This window comes from Eleutherodactylus coqui, chromosome 5, assembly GCF_035609145.1.
Source record: "Eleutherodactylus coqui strain aEleCoq1 chromosome 5, aEleCoq1.hap1, whole genome shotgun sequence".
NCBI classification, from domain to species: Eukaryota; Metazoa; Chordata; class Amphibia; order Anura; family Eleutherodactylidae; genus Eleutherodactylus; species Eleutherodactylus coqui.
In genome coordinates, this window is record NC_089841.1 from 54763376 (window position 1) to 54787346 (window position 23971).

Genomic DNA, 23971 nt, shown 5'->3' on the forward strand with positions numbered 1-23971 from the left:
TGCCGAGTGCAAAGGTTTTTCATAGCCAATTGTCTCCTGAGGAACTGTCACTGGTGGAATTATAGCGATACAGGATTCAGGATACGATGCAGCAGATGGAGTAACCAAAGTGTAAAGTATATATTGAAACCCACAGAAACTAGAAATTAACAATACTAAGACTGATTTAGCAATTTGACTTTTGTCTTCGAGTGACTTGACTTTAACTACTTACTGCTAGCTAAAACTTAGAAATAATACGTTGTGAGTAGTTCATAATAGTAAGACCTTGTTAATAATATGAATGACACACAACTATTATAGTACAGTTTCACAAAATGTCAAATTACAAAGGATGTGATGCAAAGACACAGCTTCCCCTTAAGCTGTATTAAAGTGTTAACCACTATCAAAAAAAAGATGACAGTATATTCTCTCAATGGTTCTTTAAGGCATTCTCAATTCTTTAGGCAACCTAATTAACTCTTTTCATAAGCAGAGAGTCGAGCAATAGAAACTTGCCCAATGTTCAGTGTCCTTAGTATGAGCTCTATATCCTACAGAAGGGCTGCTGATGAACTGTCCTTCACCCTTTCTTTGGTGTGCACACCTAGCGGTTTTACTGAGGCCAGCCTCACTTACAGTTCTGTTGGGCAATAGTCTATGCTGGTACCAACCCTGGCTTGCCTGAGATCAGGAGGGTGACTGGTTGGGCACTGTCCCTTCTCTGTAGAGGCAGCAGCTTCTGTCTCAGTTTGGTCCCTGCACTATTCAATGCCCTGACTGCACTAACACTTGGCCCAGTGAACAGCTGATGGCAAGGGATCCAAAACTACAATGGTGGCTCCCCACTGATCAACTATTGATGACCTATCCTGAGGACAGGTCATTAATAGTAAAAGTCCCAGAAAACCCCTTTAACTGTCTGTAGTCCTAAGCTTAAAGGGCTTGTCTAGTTTTAAACTATTAGTGACTGAACCTTAGGATAGGTATTTAATAGTAGATCTGCTGAGAGTCTGCCACTCGGGGGACCCTTTTGATCATCTAATCTCTGGAGGGGTGCTTGTGCCCTGTGCAGATCTCTGCAGGAAGCAGAAAACTCACATTTTTACTGCAGTGGCCAGGCTTGGTACTGCAGGCAGTGTTACTCTTGAAGTGAATAGGAACTTTTCCTGTTAATACCAAGCCTGGCCACTGCAGCGAGAATGGAGCTCTCTGCTTCCTGTGAAAATTTGCTCAGGACATGAGCACACTAGCCCAGCAAACAGCTGATCGGGGTGATCCAAGAGGACAGACTTCTTCGCATCTACTATTTATGGTCTATGCTAAGGATAGGCCATCAATAGTTTAAAACTGGACAACCCCTTTAAGTATGACACTTACCATAAACTTTCAATGGGGTTGTTTTCTCTTAACCATAGAGTAATCTCTTTTGGCTATGTCTGGTATTTGTTCACAGTAAGGCTGGGTTCCTGTATTCCCAGCCTTACGGCATTTTTTCCCTCCGGCAGCGTAGTGAAATGCCAGATGGAAAGTGGTGCCAGAACTGGTCCAATCAGTTTTGATGCCGGATAGAAAAACATTGCATGGTATATTTTTTTTATTTGGCAATGGATGCTGGAACAGTACAAAAAATGCACCAAAAGGGCATCAGTGCATGTGTCTGGACGCAGCTTGCCCAGACCGCTGGGGGTTTCTGAAGCCAGACTCACAGTAATCAGGTGATCGCTTCTCCTATTCTGTAATATATTTTTTTGTTCCTTAACCCTTTCCAATCCAATTTGTATCCTGGTTTTCCTAGGGGGCTTACACTTTTTCTCCAGTATACAATGGCGCTATCTGCTGGCTAAAGCCAGTACTGCATGAGGTGACATCTTGGATAGGCTCCGACAGCAGAGAGGCTAGCAATATACAGTAAGAGAACCCAGACGGACGTCTTTCAACATCGGAGCTGTACAGCCTTAAATCATAATGTCTTCAGACGTCAGACAGTGGATTGGAGAGGGTTAAATACTTCTATCTTTCTTAGAAGTTGACTGCATGAATTGTCGGAGCAGCAATCTGTTAGGTTTGCTCGCTTGTAACTTCGCCTCCCCAGGGAATGATGGCATTCCCGTATATCACATATTCATATTTACAAGGATCTCTCCCAGGATCTGTTTATACCCAGGACTACGACCGTAACAAGTGGGCATCCTCTATGGTTAGAGGAAAGCAGGTTTCATCGCCAACATAGAAAGGGGTTCATTACTGTAAGAGCAGTTAGACTGTGGAACTCTCTGCCGGAGGAAGTGGTGATGGCAAAATCCATAGAAGAGTTTAAAAGGGGACTTGATGTCTTTCTGGAGGAGAAGGATATTACAGGATATAAATCTTAGGTTAATTGTTAATCCGGGTATACAGGCAGGTAGAAACTATTAGGGGTTGATCCAGGGAACAGTCTGATTGCCATTAGGGAGTCGGGAAGGAATTTTTTCCCCAAAAGGGCTAACTGGCTTCTGCTCTTGGGGTTTTTTTTGCCTTCCTCTGGATCAACAACATAGGAGGAGTAACAGGCTGGACTAGATGGACATTGTCTTCATTCAGCCTTACGAACTATGTTACTATGTTACCTGTCTTTGCGTATTACTAGCTTCCTGTCCCTTAGGTGCACTTACAGGAAGACACGCAGCCGTTGGGTATGTTCACAAGGCACGGAGAATTCCACCTCTAAAAACCACATCAAAGACCCGCTTCTTTCTGTCACAGATCTGTACATGGAGTTTACCCTGGCAACGGGATGCCGTTCCTTGCCACAGATTTTTACGTGGTTTCTTAGGCGGAATTAGCTGTGTGAACATACCGTAACCCTTCTGTAGGCATAGAGACCATCTTGTCCAAAGGTTGTTTTTTTTTATATATATTGTAGCTCAGTCCTAATTAGGGTGTGTTCACACCTACTGTGTGTAGTCACAGATCCGCAGCAATGCCGGGGTTTTTGACCTGGATTTTGACACTGTTTTTGCTGCACCAATTCTGCAGCGTGTGAACGCACCCAAAAGGGGTTTTCTGGTCATTTCTTCACTTCTGCCAGTTCTCAAATACTTAAGAAAAAAGTGATGATTAACAGGATTATCCCAAAATGTAAAAGTATTCCCTAAAGTGATAACTTTATGATCAGTGAGTGAGGGTCTTATTGCTGAAACCCCCACTGATCCCGGAAATGTCTCCCCTCTTTTTCACTGCGGGCGTACTGTACTTTTCACAGTGAGGAGGATATTGAATGGCGTGATGGTTGTGCATGCGCCATGCCGATCCATTCACTTTCAATGGGACTATTGGAGACAGTTACAACCGCTCGACCATTTCCGCCAGCCCCAATGTAACGAAAGCGTCGGCTACGCATGATTGGCTACCATGCCATTCAATCTAATGTCACTGTAGGAGAAGCATCATCACGGTGAGAAGAGGGAAAACCGGGACCCCGGTTTTCAGGATCACTGGACGTCTTGGTGGTGAGATCCTGTAGGTAGGGGGATAACTTTAGACCAATTTACCAAAGTTAGACTAATTTACTATTCACGTCAATAAAATTCTGCTTCTTGCATTTGGGCACCCTTTCAGGAGATCATTTTGTCCCTCTGTTCTTCTTCCGGTGACGCAGATTACATAGTTTCCTGCTGAGATTCAGAATGGTGCGTCAGTAAGATGGAAAAGCCGTACTGGGATGTAGCTATAGGAAGTGTGGAGGTAGGAGTCTCTACTGGGCCCAAAGACCCCTCTACCACTTAAGATGACACCAGTATTATAAATGGCACATGGAAGACAGAAGGCTCTTTTTACAGTTTGTTGGGGCCCAAGAGCTTCTAGTTACGTATCTGGCACTGGATGTTCTACTTGTTTGTCTCTGTTCTTCTCACAGACAGATGCATGCGCAAATCATCCTTGACACTACACATGTACTCATGCCAACCTTGCAGGGGAACCCACACCCACCTTGGTGCAGTTAGCCCGCAGTGAGGAATATGGAGGGCATGGGACTCCCCTTCCCAAGATCGAAGGGAGTCTCAAAGGTGAGGCCCCAACCAGATTTTGAGGCGACCCCTTCAATGGTCAGATTAATATTGTCGGAACAGTTGAGATCTAGTACAGCCCTCCCTCCCAAACATCAAAAAGTGGTGGAGAGCTGCATGCAGAGTTTGTGTGTATACTGGAACTATTCTATCTCATCTAGTCATCTGTCATTAAATGGATTATGCTGGATTAAATAAACATGGCTGCTTTCTCTAAAAAACAATGCTTCCACCTTTCCACAGGCTGTTTTGTAGTATGGCAGTTTGAACAGGTGCGGTGCTGTCTGTAAGAAAGTAGCTCATGTTCTTTTCAATATCCGTATCTAATGAAATAACTCTGCACATTATGTCCTAGTCTGTACAGCAAAGCTGAATAGTGAGCTGCATAAAACAAAGTGTGTTTGCTTCAGTGGCTGGTCTGAAAGTGGCAATATTTCCAGCTTTTTGTGTATGGATAGTCACACATATAAAAAAGCCACAGTTTTTTTTAAATTTACTCAAAAATGAAAAAGATTGAAATAAGGCTGATATCTGATGATAAATTCCCTTTAAGGGTTTGGAAGAATGTGAGTGAACTTCATGAAGAGGACAAGGCTTGTGTCATCTTGTTTATTTTCGGCAAGTGGTTGTGGTCAGAGAACACAGCGAGTGTTTATTTCCTCTAAAGAGATTTACCCTTCAAATACACTTCTACCTAAAATCATTTGCCAACCCACAGCAGAGCCGAGCAGCGGGAGCCCGAGATCCCATTGTAGATTTGGCTTCAGAGGTGGCATTTATCAGCAAGTGTTTGCTAGTGGAAAGAGACATACAGTTTGATCTCACCTGGTGCCGGCCGAGCCAAGTGATTTCCAAATACACAATTTCTTTTTGTGCTGTGCGCAGTGGAGAGGTCAGGCCGCACAGACGTTCTGTAATGTCAGTTCTCTTTATAACGCTTCTAAAACGAAGAGACAGTATAAATGACGCACACTGGCCGGATGTCACAAGTTCATCACCACAAGCAGACTGGATATAAAAAGTAAAGTTCATTCACTGCATTTCCAGAAAAAGCTGTTTTACATGCACAAAATAAATAAGTATTATAGTAGTTATATTCTTGTACATAGAGGGGCAGTATTATAGTAGTTATATTCTTGTACATAGGGGGCAGTATTATAGTAGTTATATTCTTGTACATAGGGGGCAGTATTATACTAGTTATATTGTTGTACATACGAGGCAGTATTATAGTAGTTATATTCTTGTACATAGGGGCAGTATTATAGTAGTTATATTCTTGTACATAGGGGCAGTATTCTAGTAGTTATATTCTTGTACATAGGGGGCAGTATTCTAGTAGTTATATTCTTGTACATAGGGGGCAGTATTATAATAGTTATATTCTTGTACATAGGGGGCAGTATTATAATAGTTATATTCTTGTACATAGGGGGCAGTATTATAATAGTTATATTCTTGTACATAGGGGGCAGTATTATAGTAGTTATATTCTTGTACATAGGGGGCAGGATTATAGTAGTTATATGCTTGTAAATAGGGGGCAGTATTATAGTAGTTATATTATTGTACATAGGGGGCAGTATTATAGTAGTTATATTCTTGTACGTAGAAGGCAGTATTCTAGTAGTTATATTCTTGTACATAGGGGGCAGTATTATAATAGTTAAAATTGTTATACATAGGAGGCAGTATTATAGTAGTTATATTCTTGTACATAGGGGGCAGTATTATAGTAGTTATATTCTTGTACATAGGGGGCAGTATTATAGTAGTTATATTCTTGTACATAGGGGGCAGTATTATAGTAGTTATATTCTTGTACATAGGGGGCAGTATTATAGTAGTTATATTCTTGTACATAGGGGGCAGTATTATAGTAGTTATATTCTTGTACATAGGGGGCAGTATTATTGTAGTTATATTCTTGTACATAGGGGACAGTATTATAGTAGTTATATTCTTGTACATAGGGGGCAGTATTATAGTAGTTATATTCTTGTACATAGGGGGCAGGATTATAGTAGTTATATGCTTGTAAATAGGGGGCAGTATTATAGTAGTTATATTATTGTACATAGGGGGCAGTATTATAGTAGTTATATTCTTGTACGTAGAAGGCAGTATTCTAGTAGTTATATTCTTGTACATAGGGGGCAGTATTAAAGTAGTTATATTCCTGTACATAGGAGGCAGTATTATAATAGTTAAAATTGTTATACATAGGAGGCAGTATTATAGTAGTTATATTCTTGTACATAGGGGGCAGTATTATAGTAGTTATATTCTTGTACATAGGGGGCAGTATTATAGTAGTTATATTCTTGTACATAGGGGGCAGTATTATTGTAGTTATATTCTTGTACATAGGGGACAGTATTATAGTAGTTATATTCTTGTACATAGGAGGCAGTATTATAGTAGTTATATTCTTGTACATGGGGAGCAGTATTATAGTAGTTATATTGTTGTACATAGCGGGCAGTATTATAGTAGTTATATTCTTGTACATAGGGGGCAGTAATATAGTAGTTATATTCTTGTACATAGGGGGCAGTATTATAGTAGTTATATTCCTGTACATAGGGGGCAGTATTATAGTAGTTATATTCTTGTACATAGGGGGCAGTATTATAGTAGTTATATTCCTGTACATAGGGGCAGTATTATAGTAGTTATATTCTTATACATAGGAGCAGTATTATAGTAGTTATATTCCTGTACATAGGGGGCAGTATTATAGTAGTTATATTCTTGTACATAGCGGGCAGTATTATAGTAGTTATATTCTTGTACATACTGCAGCTAGCTCCTGCTCACTGTCTGTACTCAGACCAGCAACAGAGGAAGAAGTCTCCAAACTGCTCTTCTCTGCTCGCCCCACCACCTGCGCTAGCGACCCTCTCCCCTCACACCTCCTCCGATCCCTCTCCCCAGTGGTCATCTCGCATCTCACCACTATATTCAACCTCTCTCTGGCCTCTGGCATCTTTCCCTCTTCTTTCAAACATGCCATCATATCCCCATTGCTAAAGAAGCCGACTCTTGACGCAACTGACGTTGCCAATTACCGACCCATCTCAAACCTCCCCTTCATCGCCAAATTACTAGAACGGCTGGTTTACTCCTGCCTTGTAAGCTATCTATCAGAGAACTCTCTCCTCGACCCCCTACAGTCTGGCTTCCGACCCCAACACTCCACAGAAACTGCCCTTACAAGGGTATCAAACGACCTACTGTCAGCCAAATCGAGGGGTGACTACTCCCTACTGATCCTCCTCGATCTCTCTGCAGCATTTGACACAGTTGACCACAAACTCCTCCTCAGTATGCTTCGCTCCATCGGCCTAAAGGACACTGCTCTCTCCTGGTTCTCCTCCTACCTATCTGACCGCTCTTTCAGTGTCTCCTTTGCTGGCTCTACCTCTCCTTCTCTTCCCCTTGCTGTTGGGGTCCCCCAAGGCTCGGTCCTTGGCCCCCTCCTTTTCTCTATCTACACAGCCCCTGTTGGACAAACCATCAGGAGCTTTGGCCTCCATTACCACCTCTATGCTGATGACACCCAGTTATACACCTCTTCCCGTGACATCTCTGCACCTTTCCTCCAAAACATCACCAACTGTCTGTCTGCTGTTCCTAACACCATGTCCTCTCTCTACCTAAAACTAAACCTCTCTAAAACTGACTTACTGGTGTTTCCTCCTTCCACCAACCGACCTCCTCCTGACATCTCCATCTCAGTGTGTGGCGTCACCATAACTCCTAGACAACATGCCCGCTGCCTTGGGGTCATATTCGACTCAGATCTCTCATTTACTCCCTACATCCAGTCAGTGGCCCGAACATGTCGGCTGCACCGAAAGAACATCTCAAGAATCCGCTCCTTTCTCACCATAGACACGCTGAAAACGCTTGTTGTTGCCCTCATCCACTCACGGCTCGACTATTGCAACTCCTTGCTGGTCGGCCTCCCCTGCACCAGACTCTACCCTCTACAATCCATCCTGAATGCGGCAGCCAGGCTCATATTACTGTCCAGCCGCTACTCAGATGCCTCTGCCCTGTGCCAGTCACTGCACTGGCTGCCAGTTAAATACAGAATTCAATTTAAACTTATTACCTTCATCCACAAAGCCCTCCACAGTGCAGCGCCACCCTATATCGCCTCCCTCATCTCAATCCATCACCCAGCCCGGGCTCTCCGCTCGGCAAACGAAACTAGACTGCACACCCCTCTAATTCGAACTTCTCACTCCCGCCTCCAAGACTTCTCCAGAGCAGCACCGGTCCTCTGGAACGCACTACCAAAGAACATCCGGGCAATCCAGGACTCGAAAAACTTCAGGCGTGCTCTAAAGACGCACCTCTTCAGGGATGCATACCGCATTCCCTAAACCAAACCCTTCTGTACACCGCCTGATAACATGTTTCCTGATCTACTGACTGCAATCCCTGCTAGCCATCATAAACCGCTCCTGTAGTCATATTGATCCTGCCGTCGCATAGCTAAATGTCTGACTGTTGTCTGTATATAGCATCCCTCACTCTCCAGCACGCGATACTGTGCACACCTCCAGCCATTTTACCTTCTGTATCACCCCATTACTTGTAGTATGTAAGCTCGTTGGAGCAGGACCCTCACCCCTATTGTTTCCATCAGCTGATTACGATTGTAACCGTGGTTCTGTAATGTTTGTACTTTTGTCTTTCTGCATTTCCCCTGTCTATGTAAGCGCTGCGGAATATGTTGGCGCTATACAAATAAAGATTATTATTATTATTATTGTTACGGGGCAGTATTATACTAGTTATATTCTTGTACATAGGGGGGCAGTATTATAGTAGTTATATTCCTGTACATAGGGGGCAGTATTATAGTAGTTATAATCTTGTACATAGGGGGCAGTATTATAGTAGTTATATTCTTGTACATAGCGGGCAGTATTATAGAAGTTATATTCTTGTACATAGGGGGCAGTATTATAGTAGTTATATTCCTGTACATGGGGGGCAGTATTATAGTAGTTATATTCCTGTACATAGGGGGCAGTATTATAGTAGTTATATTCCTGTACATAGGGGGCAGTATTATAGTAGTTATATTCTTGTACATAGGGGGCAGTAGTATTATAGTAGTTATATTCTTGTACATAGGGGGCAGTAGTATTATAGTAGCTATAATCTTGTACATAGGGGGCAGTATTATAGTAGTTATATTCTTGTACATAAGGGGCAGTATTATAGTAGTTATATTCTTGTACATAGGGGGCAGGATTATAGTAGGATTATAGTAGGATTAAAGCGCTGCGGAATAAGTTGGCGCTATACAAATAAAGATTATTATTATTATTATTATTATTAGTTATATGCTTGTACATAGGGGGAAGTATTATAGTAGTTATATTCTTGTACATAGGGGGCAGTATTATAGTAGTTATATTATTGTACATAGGGGGCAGTATTATAGTAGTTATATTCTTGTACGTAGAAGGCAGTATTATAGTAGTTATATTCTTGTATGTAGAAGGCAGTATTCTAGTAGTTATATTCTTGTACATAGGGGGCAGTATTAAAGTAGTTATATTGTACATAGGAGGCAGTATTATAGTAGTTATATTCTTGTACATAGCGGGCAGTATTATAGTAGTTATATTCTTGTACATAGCGGGCAGTATTATAGTAGTTATATTCTTGTACATAGGGGGCAGTATTATAGTAGTTATATTTCTGTACATAGGGGGCAGTATTACAGTAGTTATATTCTTGTACATAGGGGGCAGTATTATAGTAGCTATAATCTTGTACATAGGGGGCAGTATTATAGTAGTTATATTCCTGTACATAGGGGGCAGTATTATAGTAGTTATATTCTTGTACATAGGGGGCAGTATTATAGTAGCTATAATCTTGTACATAGGGGGCAGTATTATAGTAGTTATATTCCTGTACATAGGGGGCAGTATTATAGTAGTTATATTCTTGTACATAGGGGGCAGTAATATAGTAGTCATATTCTTGTACATAGGGGGCAGTATTAAAGTAGTTATATTCTTGTACATAGGAGGCAGTATTATAGTAGTTATATTGTTGTACATAGGAGGCAGTATTATAGTAGTTATATTCCTGTACATGGGGGGCAGTATTATAGTAGTTATATTCTTGTACATAGGAGCAGTATTACAGCAGTTATATTCTTGTACATAGGGGCAGTATTATAGTAGTTATATTCTTGTAAATAGGGGGGAGTATTACAGTAGTTATATTCTTGTACATAGGGGACAGGATTATAGTAGTTATATGCTTGTACATAGGGGGAAGTATTATAGTAGTTATATTCTTGTACATAGGGGGAAGTATTATAGTAGTTCTTGTACATAGGGGGCAGTATTATAGTAGTTATATTGTTGTACATAGGGGGCAGTATTATAGTAGTTATATTCTTGTACATAGGGTACGGTATTATAGTTATGTTCTTTTACATAGGCGGCAGTATTATAGTAGTTACATTCTCATACATACGGGCAATATTATAGTAGTTATATTCTTATACATAGGAGTAGTATTATAGCAGTTATATTCTTGTACATTGAGGGGGGGGAGTATTATAGTAGTTATATTCTTGTACATAGGGGTAGTATTATAGCAGTTATATTCTTGTACATAGGGGGCAGTATTACAGTAGTTATATTCTTGTACATAGGAGGCAGTATTATAGTAGTTATATTCCTGTACATAGGGGGCAGTATTACAGTAGTTATATTCTTGTACATAGGAGGCAGTATTATAGTAGTTATATTCCTGTACATAGGGGGCAGTATTATAGTAGTTATAGTCTTGTACATAGGGGGCAGTATTATAGTAGTTATATTCTTGTACATAGTAGGCAGTATTAAAGTAGTTATATTCTTGTACATAGGGGCAGTATTATAGTAGTTATATTATTGTACATAGAGGGAAGTATTATAGTAGTTATATTCTTGTACATAGGTGCAGTATTATTATAGTTATATACTTGTACATAGGTGCGGTATTATAGTAGTTACATTCACATACATACGGGCAGTATTATAGTAGTTATATTCTTGTACATAGGGGCAGTATTATAGTAGTTATATTCTTGTAAATAGGGGGGAGTATTACAGTAGTTATATTCTTGTACATAGGGGGCAGTATTATACTAGGTATATTCTTGTACATGGGGGCAGTATTATAGTAGTTATATTTTTGTACATGGGGCAGTATTATAGTAGTTATATTCTTGTACATAGGGGCTGTATTATAGTAGTTATATTCTTGTACATAGAGGGAAGTATTATAGTAGTTATTTTCTTGTACATAGGAGCAGTATTATAGTAGTTATATTCTTGTTCATAGGAGTAGTATTATAGCAGTTATATTCTTGTACATAGGGGCAGTATTATAGTAGTTATATTCTTGTAAATAGGGGGGAGTATTACAGTAGTTATATTCTTGTACATAGGGGACAGTATTATAGTAGTTATATTGTACATAGGGGGCAGTATTATAGTAGTTATATTGTTGTACATAGGGGGCAGTATTATAGTTATGTTCTTTTACATAGGCGGCAGTATTATAGTAGTTATATTCTTGTACATAGGGTGCGGTATTATAGTTATGTTCTTTTACATAGGCGGCAGTATTATAGTAGTTACATTCTCATACATACGGGCAATATTATAGTAGTTATATTCTTATACATAGGAGTAGTGTTATAGCAGTTATATTCTTGTACATTGAGGGGGGAGTATTATAGTAGTTATATTCTTGTACATAGGGGGCAGTATTATAGTAGTTATATTCTTGTACATAGGGGGCAGTATTATAGTAGTTACATTCTTGTACATAGGAACAGTATTATAGTAGTTATATTCTTGTACATAGGAGCAGTATTATAGTAGTTATATTCTTGTACATAGGAGGCAGTATTATAGTAGTTATATTCTTGTATATAGGAGGCAGTATTATAGTAGTTATATTCTTGTATATAGGGGCAGTATTATAGTAGTTATATTCTTGTACATAGGAGGCAGTATTATAGTAGTTATATTCTTGTACATTGGAGGCAGTATTATAGTAGTTATATTCTTGTACATAGGGGCAGTATTATAGTAGTTATATTCTTGTACGTAGGAGGCAGTATTATAGTAGTTATATTCTTGTACATAGGGGTAGTATTATAGTAGTTATATTCTTGTACATAGGAAGCAGTATTATAGTAGTTATATTCTTGTACATAGGAAGCAGTATTATAGCAGTTATATTCTTGTACATAGGAAGCAGTATTATAGTAGTTATATTCTTGTACATAGGGGGACAGTATTATACTGGTTATTTTCTTGTACATAGGGGGCAGTATTATAGTAGTTATATTGTACATAGGAGCAGGATTAAAGGAGTTATATTCTTGTACATAGGGGCAGTGCTGTAGTATCTATATTCTTTTACATAGGAGGCGGTATTATAGTAGTTATATTCTTGTACATGGGGGCAGTATTATAGTAGTTATATACTTGTACATGGGGCAGTATTATAGTAGTTATATTCTTGTACATAGGGAGCAGTATTATTATGGTAGTTATATTGTTGTAGATCAGAGGCAGTATTATAGTAGATATATATACAGATATATATGTGTGTGTGTGTGTGTGTGTGTGTATGTATGTATGTATGTATGTATGTATATATATATATATATATATATATATATATATATATATATATACACAATAAACACACCTAAATTAATCTTTGAAACTTAATTTCTGTCAGCCCATTTTTCACAGATGATTTTGGACCTTGTGGTTGCGTTAAGGCCCTATATTTGTGCCCTGCTGTCATTTTAAGCATGATAGATTGAGCCTTTTTGAAAATTCCTACTAAGAATAGCTGTTTTAATAACTTGCTATTTAAAATGCAAAAGGATGCATTGGCATGCCAGTGTCACTCAAGCCATAATTTTAACCGTGGGAATTTTAATGATGATGATTATATGGCCTTTCGTGCCAGTGTGTGGAATATTACAGTAAGTAAACGTGTTATACTGTACCTTGCACGCCTTGTTTTGCAGAAATAGCTCCAGATTTGCATGAGAGGTTTATGTAATATGTTGTTAATGCAGTTACTGTAATTGATGTAATTATCAGCTTATTGACTAGTGATTTCCATACTTGGTCCTTTCCACCTACCTGCTGTGTCCTATGAGGGGAACCTTAATTTCTCATAGTCTCAACGGCTACATGTATAGCATCTCTGTCACCTTATAATATTTTCTGTCATAGGTGCCCCATTGTGTGGACTACTATTTAACAACCCAACCCAAAAAATGGTACCCATATGGCACATTCCTCTAGTATGGCCATGTGTAAAAGGCAATCTAAGGCCTTGTTGATCTAAACAAGCCATTGGCATAATTGGCAATACCACCATAATATGACATGTGATTGAAGTGCTCACAGAATTCTTGACGCCTGCATATAGGGTGCAGATCTCAGTATGGCATCAGGCATAAAGTTTCAACACATAGACCTTAATTGAAGACCCTGGCACCACTACAAAATCTATAATACAGCCCCCCTCGCCACATGCCATCTATAACACTGGCGTCATCCTATATGGTGGAGGGCCATGTGCACCTCTTCAGGGACTAGAGCCCAGGTGTGACTTCTTACCTTTGCACCCACTAGAGCGAAGTTTCTCTCCATGTATGTCTTTGGATGTTGCATTATGGATTTCTACAACATGGGCTCTAATACAGTTTCGTCCACTTTAAGATCTCTGTTTGCAGTCAGTGAATTTAAACCTTCTTGGTTTATACCTGGAGGCTTAAAACCCATCCAGATTATTAAAGGGATTTGCAGGTCACCAGACAGCATCCTTTTAAAAGGGCTGCCTATAGTAAATAATAAATGAGAATTACTTACCCCTTTGCTACTGTCAGAATCCATTGATGCTGCCCTGCTGTGATCCCCGCATTTGCTGCGACAGCTGCCATCATCAGAAGTCAGGTGACCGCTGCAGCGTCACATTTCCAAACTTCTAGCTCAGCATCTGGGTGCCAATGCCAGGAGAATGATCAGTGACGCTGCAGCCTCTGATTGGCTGCAGCAGTCACTTGACTTCCAGTGGTAGCATCTGTCGCAGCAAACCCCCGGGCACAGTGGCAGCGGTGGAGGAGGAAGTGCAGCTCAGTTTATTATTTTACTTAAGGCAGCCCTATTAAAGGGAAAGTGTAATCAGAAAATGACTATAATATACAGTAGAACCTCAACTAATGTCCTTAATCCGTCCGGAAGCAATGGACTTGAGTAGAAAACAATGTTAGTTGAGAACATTATTTCCATAGGAATTAATGTAAATCCAATTAATTGGTTCTAGACGTTCAAAAACACACCAAACCCCATTTAATAGAGAATAACTTGATATTAGTGTACCTTGACGCCACCAGGAAGCTAGGGGTTCGACAGGAGGAATGCCCCCGTCACACCCCTAGCTCCCCATTGGGTCAAAGGTTTGAGGTCCTAGCAGCGTGTAAATTGATGATAGCTGTCCCTGCAGGTTTATGATGACTGTTCCCCTTATGCTTACATTATGAGCTGTGATTGCTGCCATGTTACAGCTGTAACATGGCAGCATTCTTCGCTAATAATATAAGCCTACGAATACAAAGATCCCTCACCCTAAGGAAGCAGGGTCGCCTACAATCAATCCACACGCTGCAGTCTCCTCCACAGCCTTCTCCTCCACAGCCTTCTCCTCCACAGCCTTCTCCTCCACAGCCTTCTCCTCCACAGCCTTCTCCTCCACAGCCTTCTCCTCCACTCCCTCACTGTCACCCACCGCTCCTACAGCCTTCTCCAGACGCTTTCTGTCCCGTTCCTCCAGTGTAAGCCACTGCGGCCCTGGCTCCCTCACTGTGGCTGTCGGTGCATGTTGTCGCCGCTGTCCTCTCCCTGCTGCCGTCCGCCGAAATTACAGACACAAGGGGTGCCGCGGTCGCTGGCTCAAAAGCCCAAGCGCAGGTGGAAGTGAAATGGGGGTGGTGCGGCGCACCGCTCCTAAGTCCGACAATACATTAAGGTGACGGGGTAGTGGGGGGGCAGTCCGCCAGTAAGCCCGCTGTGCAATCCCAGCTGCAGTCCCTGCACTCTCCTTCCCTTGCGCATGGCGCTGCACACCTGCAGCAGGGTCCGATGTCTTCGTTGTCAAGATTCACTTCAGTGGGCTGCTGTCTGCATTGCGAAGAGAAACTTGACTGCGCTGCCAGGACCTGGAGGTGAAATCTGTGCAGACAATCACGTACAGAGGGCGTCACCCACCCTATATTGTATTTTTTAAGAATATTTGGTGATTTTTGTTTTTTTTTTCTATTTTGGTCACAATCTATATTTTTTAAATATCTTAAAATGCTGTATTTCTTCCCACTGACTACAGAACCTCATACTAGTCTGTCCCTTCCTGATCTGTAGAGAAAGCTTTGTAACCGTCATCTCACTAACATCACAGGCAGGATTACACTGAGAGGTGACACCTGTATGTAGGTAACACAGGATCCACCATTCACAATAGGTATAAGCTGTGACTGTCTACAAACCCCCTCCCGACACAATGACCCCCGCAGGTCACAGAGCATGTCTAGAACATTCTCCATACAAGTCAATAGATCAGCTCATGTTCATTGTGTGAATGGCCCATGAAGCTGCTGTAAAGCATCTCTATATGCTGTTAGATGTAGCTCAGGAAAACGTCCGCCCCCAAAGTCATGTACAGATAGCAGAATAAAAACATACAAGCAAAAAATTAAACCAAGTTAAAAAAAAAAAAAACGGAATATGTTTGCTATTATGGTTTTAATACAAATAATGTTTTTGATTATCTAGTCCTGAGCAGGAAGTGTAGGAGCAGCATGGAGCTCATTGATTTCAATGGAAGTGAAGCAGGCACTTCAGATTCCTCCCCTGACCACTAATGACGTCCAGTCCGCTGCACTGACAGCTGGCCGGATGATCAGCTGATAATAAACTGGGGTCTTGAGTGGATAACACCCATCTATCAAACTACCGATAACCTACCTATATGCCCTTAATAGGTTGCATGTTGGTGTAACAGTGACCGGCATAACGCATTGCAATACAAAAGTAGTATTGGAGTGATTAAGGGATTGAACGTTTAACACCCAGAAAAAGTTTCAAACAGGATTAAGTCTCATAAAGTTTTTCAAAAAGTTTAAAAAAGTTTGTAACTCCCCCCCCCCCCCTCCCGCCTTCCCAAAAAAAGATAGTGATCAACAAGTTACATGTAACAGCAACATAACATATTTTTCAGCGTTTGTGTTTTACTACTTTTACACTTCCCAAAAATGCATTAAAGTTGTTCACTATACTATATATACCCCAAAACAGTGTCATTAAAAATAAGCCCTGGTACAGCTATGTTGATGGAAAAAATAAAAGTTACAGCTTTTGAAATGAGGATAAAAAAAGCAGAAATGAAAAAGCTGAAAATGTGTTGCCTCCTTCAGGGGTTAAGTATGTGGGGGTCATTGCTGTTGACAAACACCGCCGAGCTCCCAGATACGTGCGCTTTCAGGTTATTGCTGATCATGACAGGGTGTATACGGGGCAGGTGGAGCACACGATTTCCCCATCAGTTCTCATAGTGAGTCAGCCTGCGTCACATAATTACACTGCCCTCTTCTCGTGTTTGTGCTGGAAGCTGATGAGACGGGATCCTGGGAGCCGGGTACATTGTTTCCACGGAGTACAACCCACAAGGTAAGGACGAGCTCGTATATCTGATCAGGCGCTGCTGGGGAACTACAACTCCCAGCCTGTCTTGTCTAAAGATATAAGCTGGGAGTTGGAAGCCCACAAGAGCTGGTGAGCCACAGACCACTGCATTGCACTTTGATGACTATCGGTAAACTGTGACATTTCTGGCTTGTGGAATACCATGTGGGGCTTGGAAGCCGTCCAATATGGATTTCATGTATCCGCAGGAGCTCTCGGTATGGTAGGAGGTGGAGGGTTGTGGTTAGTAGGGTGGGGGTTCTACATTTTGTCTGAACTCTTATGTTCAGCACATTAGGGACGTAACAAGGAATCTTGGGACATGGTAGTAAATTTGGGATGGACTGGCCCATTATGTTGTGGCAGTGAATGGCATTTTCATGACGCGTAAATGCATGCATGCACACGAATACGCTTGTATACAGGAAGTAGTCAGAAAGCCGTACCCAGCGCTGCATGTCAATACTGTATCCTATATTGAAATAACAATAGCGTACTTGAATAGGAAGGCATGGAGGCGCTACACGATGGTAAGATGCACGGCCCCTGGGGGCCCCGGAATATGGATTTCAATTTTTGTATTGTGACCCCTGTAAGAGAGAGAGAAAAAACCAATTGCAGAGTAGCATTTCCATTTGAGAAGCAGAAATCTACTTTCCGTGTCTCTTTATGTCTCATGGGACCGCTGCTATGACTGAAGTAAGGAAAATGTACTCAAAGTAGTTACTTTTCTAATCAGCTGTTTGCTGGCCCAGTGTGCTTGTGCATTGAACTGACTTCTGCAGGAAGTAGAGTGCTCCGTTCTCACTGCAGTGGCCAGGCTTGATATTACAGGCCATTGACTTCAATGGAAATTTTGCCGGTAATACCAAGCCTGGCCACTGCAGTGAGAACAGAGCTGTCTGCTTCCTGCAGAAATTGGCTCAATGAACAAGCACACTGGGCCAGCAAACAGCTGATCTGCAAAGTTTCTGGGTGGAAGATAAGATAGGTCAACTCAACAAAACCTTAAGGCTGGGTTCACACGGGTCGAAATTGCCGTGCGGACTTTCTGCACTGCAATTCCGCCGCAGCTTTTCAACCAGGAATAACCCAGCAAAGTGGACGAGATTTGAAAAAATCTCGTCCACACGTTGCGGCCAAGCCGCACTGAAATTGACATGCAGCGGGGGAATCAAAGACGCAGCATGTCAATTCTTTCTCCGCTTCCGCAGCGGCCTCTCTCCTCTCTATGGGGAGAGATGGCCACAGCAGAAATGCAGGCGGTGAAGTTGCTCCAAAACCGCGGCTAAAGTCCGCGGGGTTTGAAGCTGCGTTTTTCCGTGTGGTCGTTTCACAAGCTTTCCGCGGGATTTCCATCCTGTGTGACCCCAGCCCAAAAGTCAGTGGGGTCAGTTTGATACACTTTGTTTCCATCTCGTGGTGGGATAGGGCTCTGCGTGTTTCCTGCTCTGTTGATTGTATGAGAAAACAGAAAGCCAAATGACTTTGTGAAAAAGCCCTTGGTTGTAAAAGTCTACACACCTCCTCCTAAATGTTTTTGGCTGTATCTCAGTGTCTTAAAATGTTTTTATGCATATTGTATGAGTATAGTCAGGCACTATGTTTAGAGGTTGAATTAGCATATTTGTAACCACAGACACTTTTTATAGGAGACTCATCATGATTTCCCTACATTTCTTCATTAACTGGTTACGTCACCTCTTCCCTGAAAGATGGATATTCCCATATAAAACAATGAGTCATGTGACTAATGACAACATTAAATGCCATATAGCGTATAATCTGTTAAAGGAAATGTCTCATGAAGTGAACGGCTTTGTGTAAAGTTGGCCTGGCGATCAGCTGATCATTGTAAGTCCAATTCGCTAAAGCCATATGTTTCCCATGCGGCAGTGTGTAGTAGTACGTCGCAGGGACGCAGGTTACTCTACCAAAGAGCGCAGCGTAGCCCTGTGACCTAACGGTCTAATTGAAGTCAATGTGGTGCAGCTTTCAAGTTGCCAAAACCTGATGATCTTAAGAAATCCAACTTTGACGGCGTCTTGTGATTGAGAATCACGATTGCAGCAACTTGAGGGCCATGGGGTGACCACATTGACTTCTGTCAGATTGCAAGGTCGCAGGGCTACATTGTGATCTTTGGTAGCCTTGTAATCCTAGCCTTACTATCCTTGATCACTGAGCCTTTAGCCTTCCATGATATCTAGAGAGGCGAGGTTGTAATTTGACTACACATATGGCGATATCACAATGTGTTCTTTTACATAGGATTGCAAGTTAGCTTAGTCTTGATGAGCCTAATACAAGAACACTGCATGAATTATGCACCTTGACTCCTTTGTGAATGAAAAATCAATGCACACATATCCTAATAAACCCCTGCAGTAAATAAAAATTATGCAGTTTTTTTACATGGAGTTTTCCTTCTTATGCACTTTGAAAGCCTGATGGTTTGCAGAAGCTCACTTCCAGATTACAGGATTCATAAATCCCACCTCCAGAAAGTGATGTCTCTGATTGGTTCTTCGGCCGCTGCTCAGGCGATCAATACAGTGGCTGAAAAACAAATCCCAGCCATTGCGTTGTGGAGGCTGCATTTATGAATTGGCTGAGCCGTGGCCAAGTCCTAAATCCCGGCTCCACAACACGATGGCTAGGATTGGCTGAGCAGCGGTCAAAGAACCAATCAATGCAGCTGTCGAAGAGCCAATCGCAGCCATTGTGTTGGTTCAGCAAGTGCTCCATTGATTGTTTTTTGAGCGTTGCTCAGCCAATCAGAGCCATCGCTTCCTGGAGGTGGGATTTATGAATCCTGTAACCAGGAAGTGATTTTCTGTCAACGTCTGAGGACTGCAAGATAAAGCTCCAGAGAGCAGTAGAAGGGACATGGACCGAGCCTGCTAGGTAATGTATTCCTTTTTTTTATAATGCATGCTTATTTTGGGGGTAGGGCTTATATTTCAAGGCTTCCTAAAAAATCCCCCCAAAATCAGGGTAGGGTTTAGTTTCTGAGTAGGTCCTATTTTCGAGGAAATGCGGTACTACTCAGCTACATCTCATCCTCTCATTTAGTAGCTGCTGGTCCTGTGCCCAGTCACTGCTTATAAGCATAGAGAATTCACCCAGAGCAAATCAAGGCCCTCTATCATAGTAGCTTTCTCTGCTCTCTGTCTTCCTGATCTCCTCCACCCTCGCATGGAGCTGTCATACAGCTCTTTGTAATAATAGCTTTCTCTGGTCTCTGTCCTCCTGATCTCCTCCACCATCCCAAGGCATTGCATTTACAGTCCTCTGTACTAGTAGCAGCTTTCTTTCTGTCCCCCTGATCTCCTTTACCATCCCCTGGCATTGCCATACAGCCTTCTGTAATAGCTCAGTGGAAAGGCAGTGAATGCAATTTCACAACAGGGTAGTGAAGGAGCTGCTGTCATTTTACTCTGACTGATAGAATTTGTTAAACTTTCAGCCCTCCAGTCTGCAGTCCCTTGGAAAACAATGCAGGCATAGAAATCAAACAACCAGATTATTTCATGAAACCCAATTTTAAAAAAAACTTAATTTATAAAAACACAATGGTAAAAGGTGTACACAGCCCTTAAACTATAGATTTGGCTCTGCTGTATCATTGTTTTTTCTGCTTCTACTATGTCAGTGTTCCCCAACTCCAGTCCTCAGGGACCCCCAACAGGTCATGTTTTCAGGATGTCCTCCGTATTGCACAGGTGATGTAATTATTGTCAGTCCTCAGACATTGCCACAGGTGGTCTTACTAGAGGATATCCTGAAAACATGACCTGTTGGGGTCCCTGAGGACTGAAGTTGGGGACCCCTGTACTATGTGATACCGTAACACATTCAGCCTTGCATAGGTGCGTTAATTGCCGCTATGCAGACTCCTGGGCGGACTCCTGGCTCAAGCTTGTTGCCGCTAGATGTAGGTGGAGCACTGGGGGTAATTCTCCTTTAAAATTCTGCTCTGTCAACTGCAGGCAGTTGCCGGAAACCATTGAGCCTCGATAGAAGTGTTATGAAGCCAAACATGGAGTTAATTGCTGCCCCGAGGAGCCCAGCCTGCCGAAAACAAACATTGCACACATTCCTGCATGTAAATAATGAATGGATACTATTGAAATAATCTGCAGCTTGCAAGACCAGAAATGTTATTTTTATTAAATATGTTGTGTGTTGTCGAAGGTTTTATAGTGGATGTATATTTAGTATACAGGCGGCTGTCAAAATATGTAGGGGCAACATATGGAATATTGTTACTGTAAATAATGCGCAATCACTATAATGAAAAGTTCTGCACTTTACAAAACTTTGTGTTTCGATGTTCAATATTTACAGCTGAGCGTTTATTACAGTTGTATCAGTCTAGACAATGCTCTGTGAGCTCCACAGAGCTGCACTAATCTATCTATACTTCTGGGAGTTTGCTGCAATGTATCAACGTATATAGGTAAACTAGCTCTGGAAATTACAATGGATGAGACTGGATGCAACACGGACCATATAATCTGGTCGTTTTATGGCACTATTTAAGTAGTATATGATGATAGATTTGTCTGCTCTGGGGCGGCTGTGACAGAATGTATATAATGACTGTAGACGTGTATCTATAGAATGCATCCACACTCCGTATGGCCTGCTTTTGAACTGGATAAGGCTTCCAATGATGGAAGAGTTGAGGTAGGGAGTTGCTCTTTTATCTTGGTTAGCCATGTTCAACCTGGCCAAACCTTTTAGGAAGTCCTATGCAATTTGAGCAAGCCAACTCGGCAGCCCCCTTCCCAACTGGAGGAACAAGTATAAGGAGGACTGTTACATATTCACTGGGTTTGCCTCTTTCGATCTGGCTGCCCAGTGTTGGGCTAGGAGTTTGCTTAATAAACTAATGGGAGTGATGGGGTGTAGGGGAGAAAGGTGGGTTACGTACAGGAGATCTAGTGTGGAAAGTGCAAAAGGTTATGCTGGGTACTGGGACAGTTTCATTTGGATGAGAGCAGCTCATTGCTGCTGGAATGCATGTCATTTTGTATCCACCTTCAGGAATGCATGGACTTTGAAATGCCTGTAAATTCTAGGTTTCTGACTGTGTATTTCTCCATTTACATACTCTTAACGGTTTTGCATTTATTGCATGTGCTTTTTAGGTTGTCCCATTTTTATCATTTTTTTGGTCAGCACTGAGGTTTTTAGTATTAAAATCTAAAAAGTTTGATTAGTGCCGTCCTTGGGTCTCTGACTTTAAACCTTGGGTGGTATTGACCCTTTGATTGCTAGAGATCTGCGTGGGTGTGTGTAGGTCCTTTGGGGTCCCTCCAGAGGTCAGTAATAGTAAGAGTTTGGGGTGTATGGATTGTTTTTTGGGATGTGATCGATGTTCAATTGATGGCTTGAGTGAAAGATACGCACAAGATTCAGTGGATCAGACCAATCAACCTCTGGTGGGTAGACCCGAGTTACGTGTTGTGAGAGTGTGTATATGACAGCGGCGCTGTTGGATTTGTCTGCTTTGAAGCGGACTTGGCTCTGCCTGCTCTGGGGCGGCGCGGTGGGCGCTGCCTGCTCTGGGGCGGCGCGGTGGGCTCTGCCTGCTCTGGGGCGGCGCTGTCAGATGTGCATTTTATGGTAGTTTTGAAAGACTTCAGCTATTGTCCTGCTGTTTTTACAATTTTTTAATTTGCAGGGTGATTCAAAAAGAATGATGCAAAAGTGAGACCTATTTCTTGAACTGACCCAAAACAGCCACAATGACATGAAAAGCTTAGAACTCTTCAAGTTTTCATTGCACCTTACAGATGTTTGATGTGAGTGCTGTTGGTCATGCTAGATGACCTAAAACATCAGCTGTTGACCTGTCAGGTTGGTAGTCCAGTTTTGCCCAGATGCGTCCTGGCGTATTCTTGTTGATTCCACTGCAGCGGAGATGCTTTGTTTTAGGTCATCTAGTATCACCAACATCTTTAAGGTGCATTAAAAACTTGAAGAGTTCTATGTTTTCCTGTCATTCTGGCTGTTGTCAGTCAATTAGTGTGTGAAGAAATGAGCTTTTCTTTGGCTCCACTTCTTTTCCCCCCATTATTAAGCCTGTATTACACTTTTATAATCCCCCTTAATCAGGACAGAATGTTACTATTGTGTGGAGTTTATTTTCCTTACACTCTGCTCTTCTCTCTTGTAGTGACCCTTATGTGAAATTATCCCTTTACGTCGCCGATGAAAACCGAGATCTTGCATTGGTGCAAACGAAGACTATTAAGAAGGTAAGCCGTGATGCTGAATGCACTAAACAACCACATCATTGTGATGTTCTGCAGCAGCTGACAATCATAGAGTGCACATAAGCTGCTGCAGCACCTCCTTGCATGCTCCTCAGGTCCTGAAGCTTGTGTATGTTTAGTTATACTATAACTTACAGTATTGAGCAAATCATCCCATAAAGTTATGCAACTTCTTTCTATTGCTTTGTGTAGTAATTACTCCCCAGTCAACCCCTTGGCAAAACTTCCAAAAAGTTGCACCCACACCATCTGCAGCGGGTGTCAACTGTACATATCGCAGTCTGCTGTTATAAGCAACCACAGCATTGGAAGTGGTTAGGCGGAAGGAGGGGGCTTCCTCAGTCACCCCCGTTATCTGCTCATCTCCCTCTCAAAAAAGGAACTACAAGTAAATCTGTAAATACTATGTACCCCAAAATAGTCCAATGAAAACTACAACTTACCCACAAAAAAAAAAAAAAAATAGACTTGAAGGTCAGTCAGCGGTAAAGAGTGAAAAAATTAAAGTTGTGCCTCTCGGGATGCGGCAGCAGAAAAAAGATTTTTTTTAAAGGGGTTCTACCAGAATTTTAAGATAACTTGCTGATTGGTGGGGGTCTCACCAATGAGACCCCTGCTGATCTGAAGAACAGGACACTCCTGTGTCCCTCTGTCTTGTCACTGCGGGGGTCGCTTCCAACCCCCCGTGATGTCACTCTGAATGGAGCACTGGTTACACATGTGCGGTCTGTGCTCCATTAGTTTCAATGGGGCTGATGGAAATACACCAGTGGGTGACGTTCAGGTATCTCGATATTCCCATTGAAAGTGAATGGAGCGCTAGTGCACTTGTGAAACCAGCGTTCCA

The 23971-nt window shown here is 41.9% G+C and overlaps 1 protein-coding gene across 5 annotated transcripts in view; it reads left to right on the top strand.

The window, feature by feature from the left end:
• NEDD4L (NEDD4 like E3 ubiquitin protein ligase) overlaps positions 1–23971 on the top strand; it is a 353635-nt gene that overhangs the window by 154754 nt on the left and 174910 nt on the right. For 4 of the 5 annotated variants that reach the window (XM_066602536.1, XM_066602537.1, XM_066602539.1 and 1 more), the window contains exon 3: positions 23025–23106. In XM_066602536.1, coding sequence (XP_066458633.1) covers positions 23025–23106 — 82 coding nt within the window. Of the gene's footprint in view, positions 1–16729; positions 16823–23024; positions 23107–23971 lie in introns of those variants that run through there. The other variant, XM_066602538.1, reaches the window with a different exon arrangement.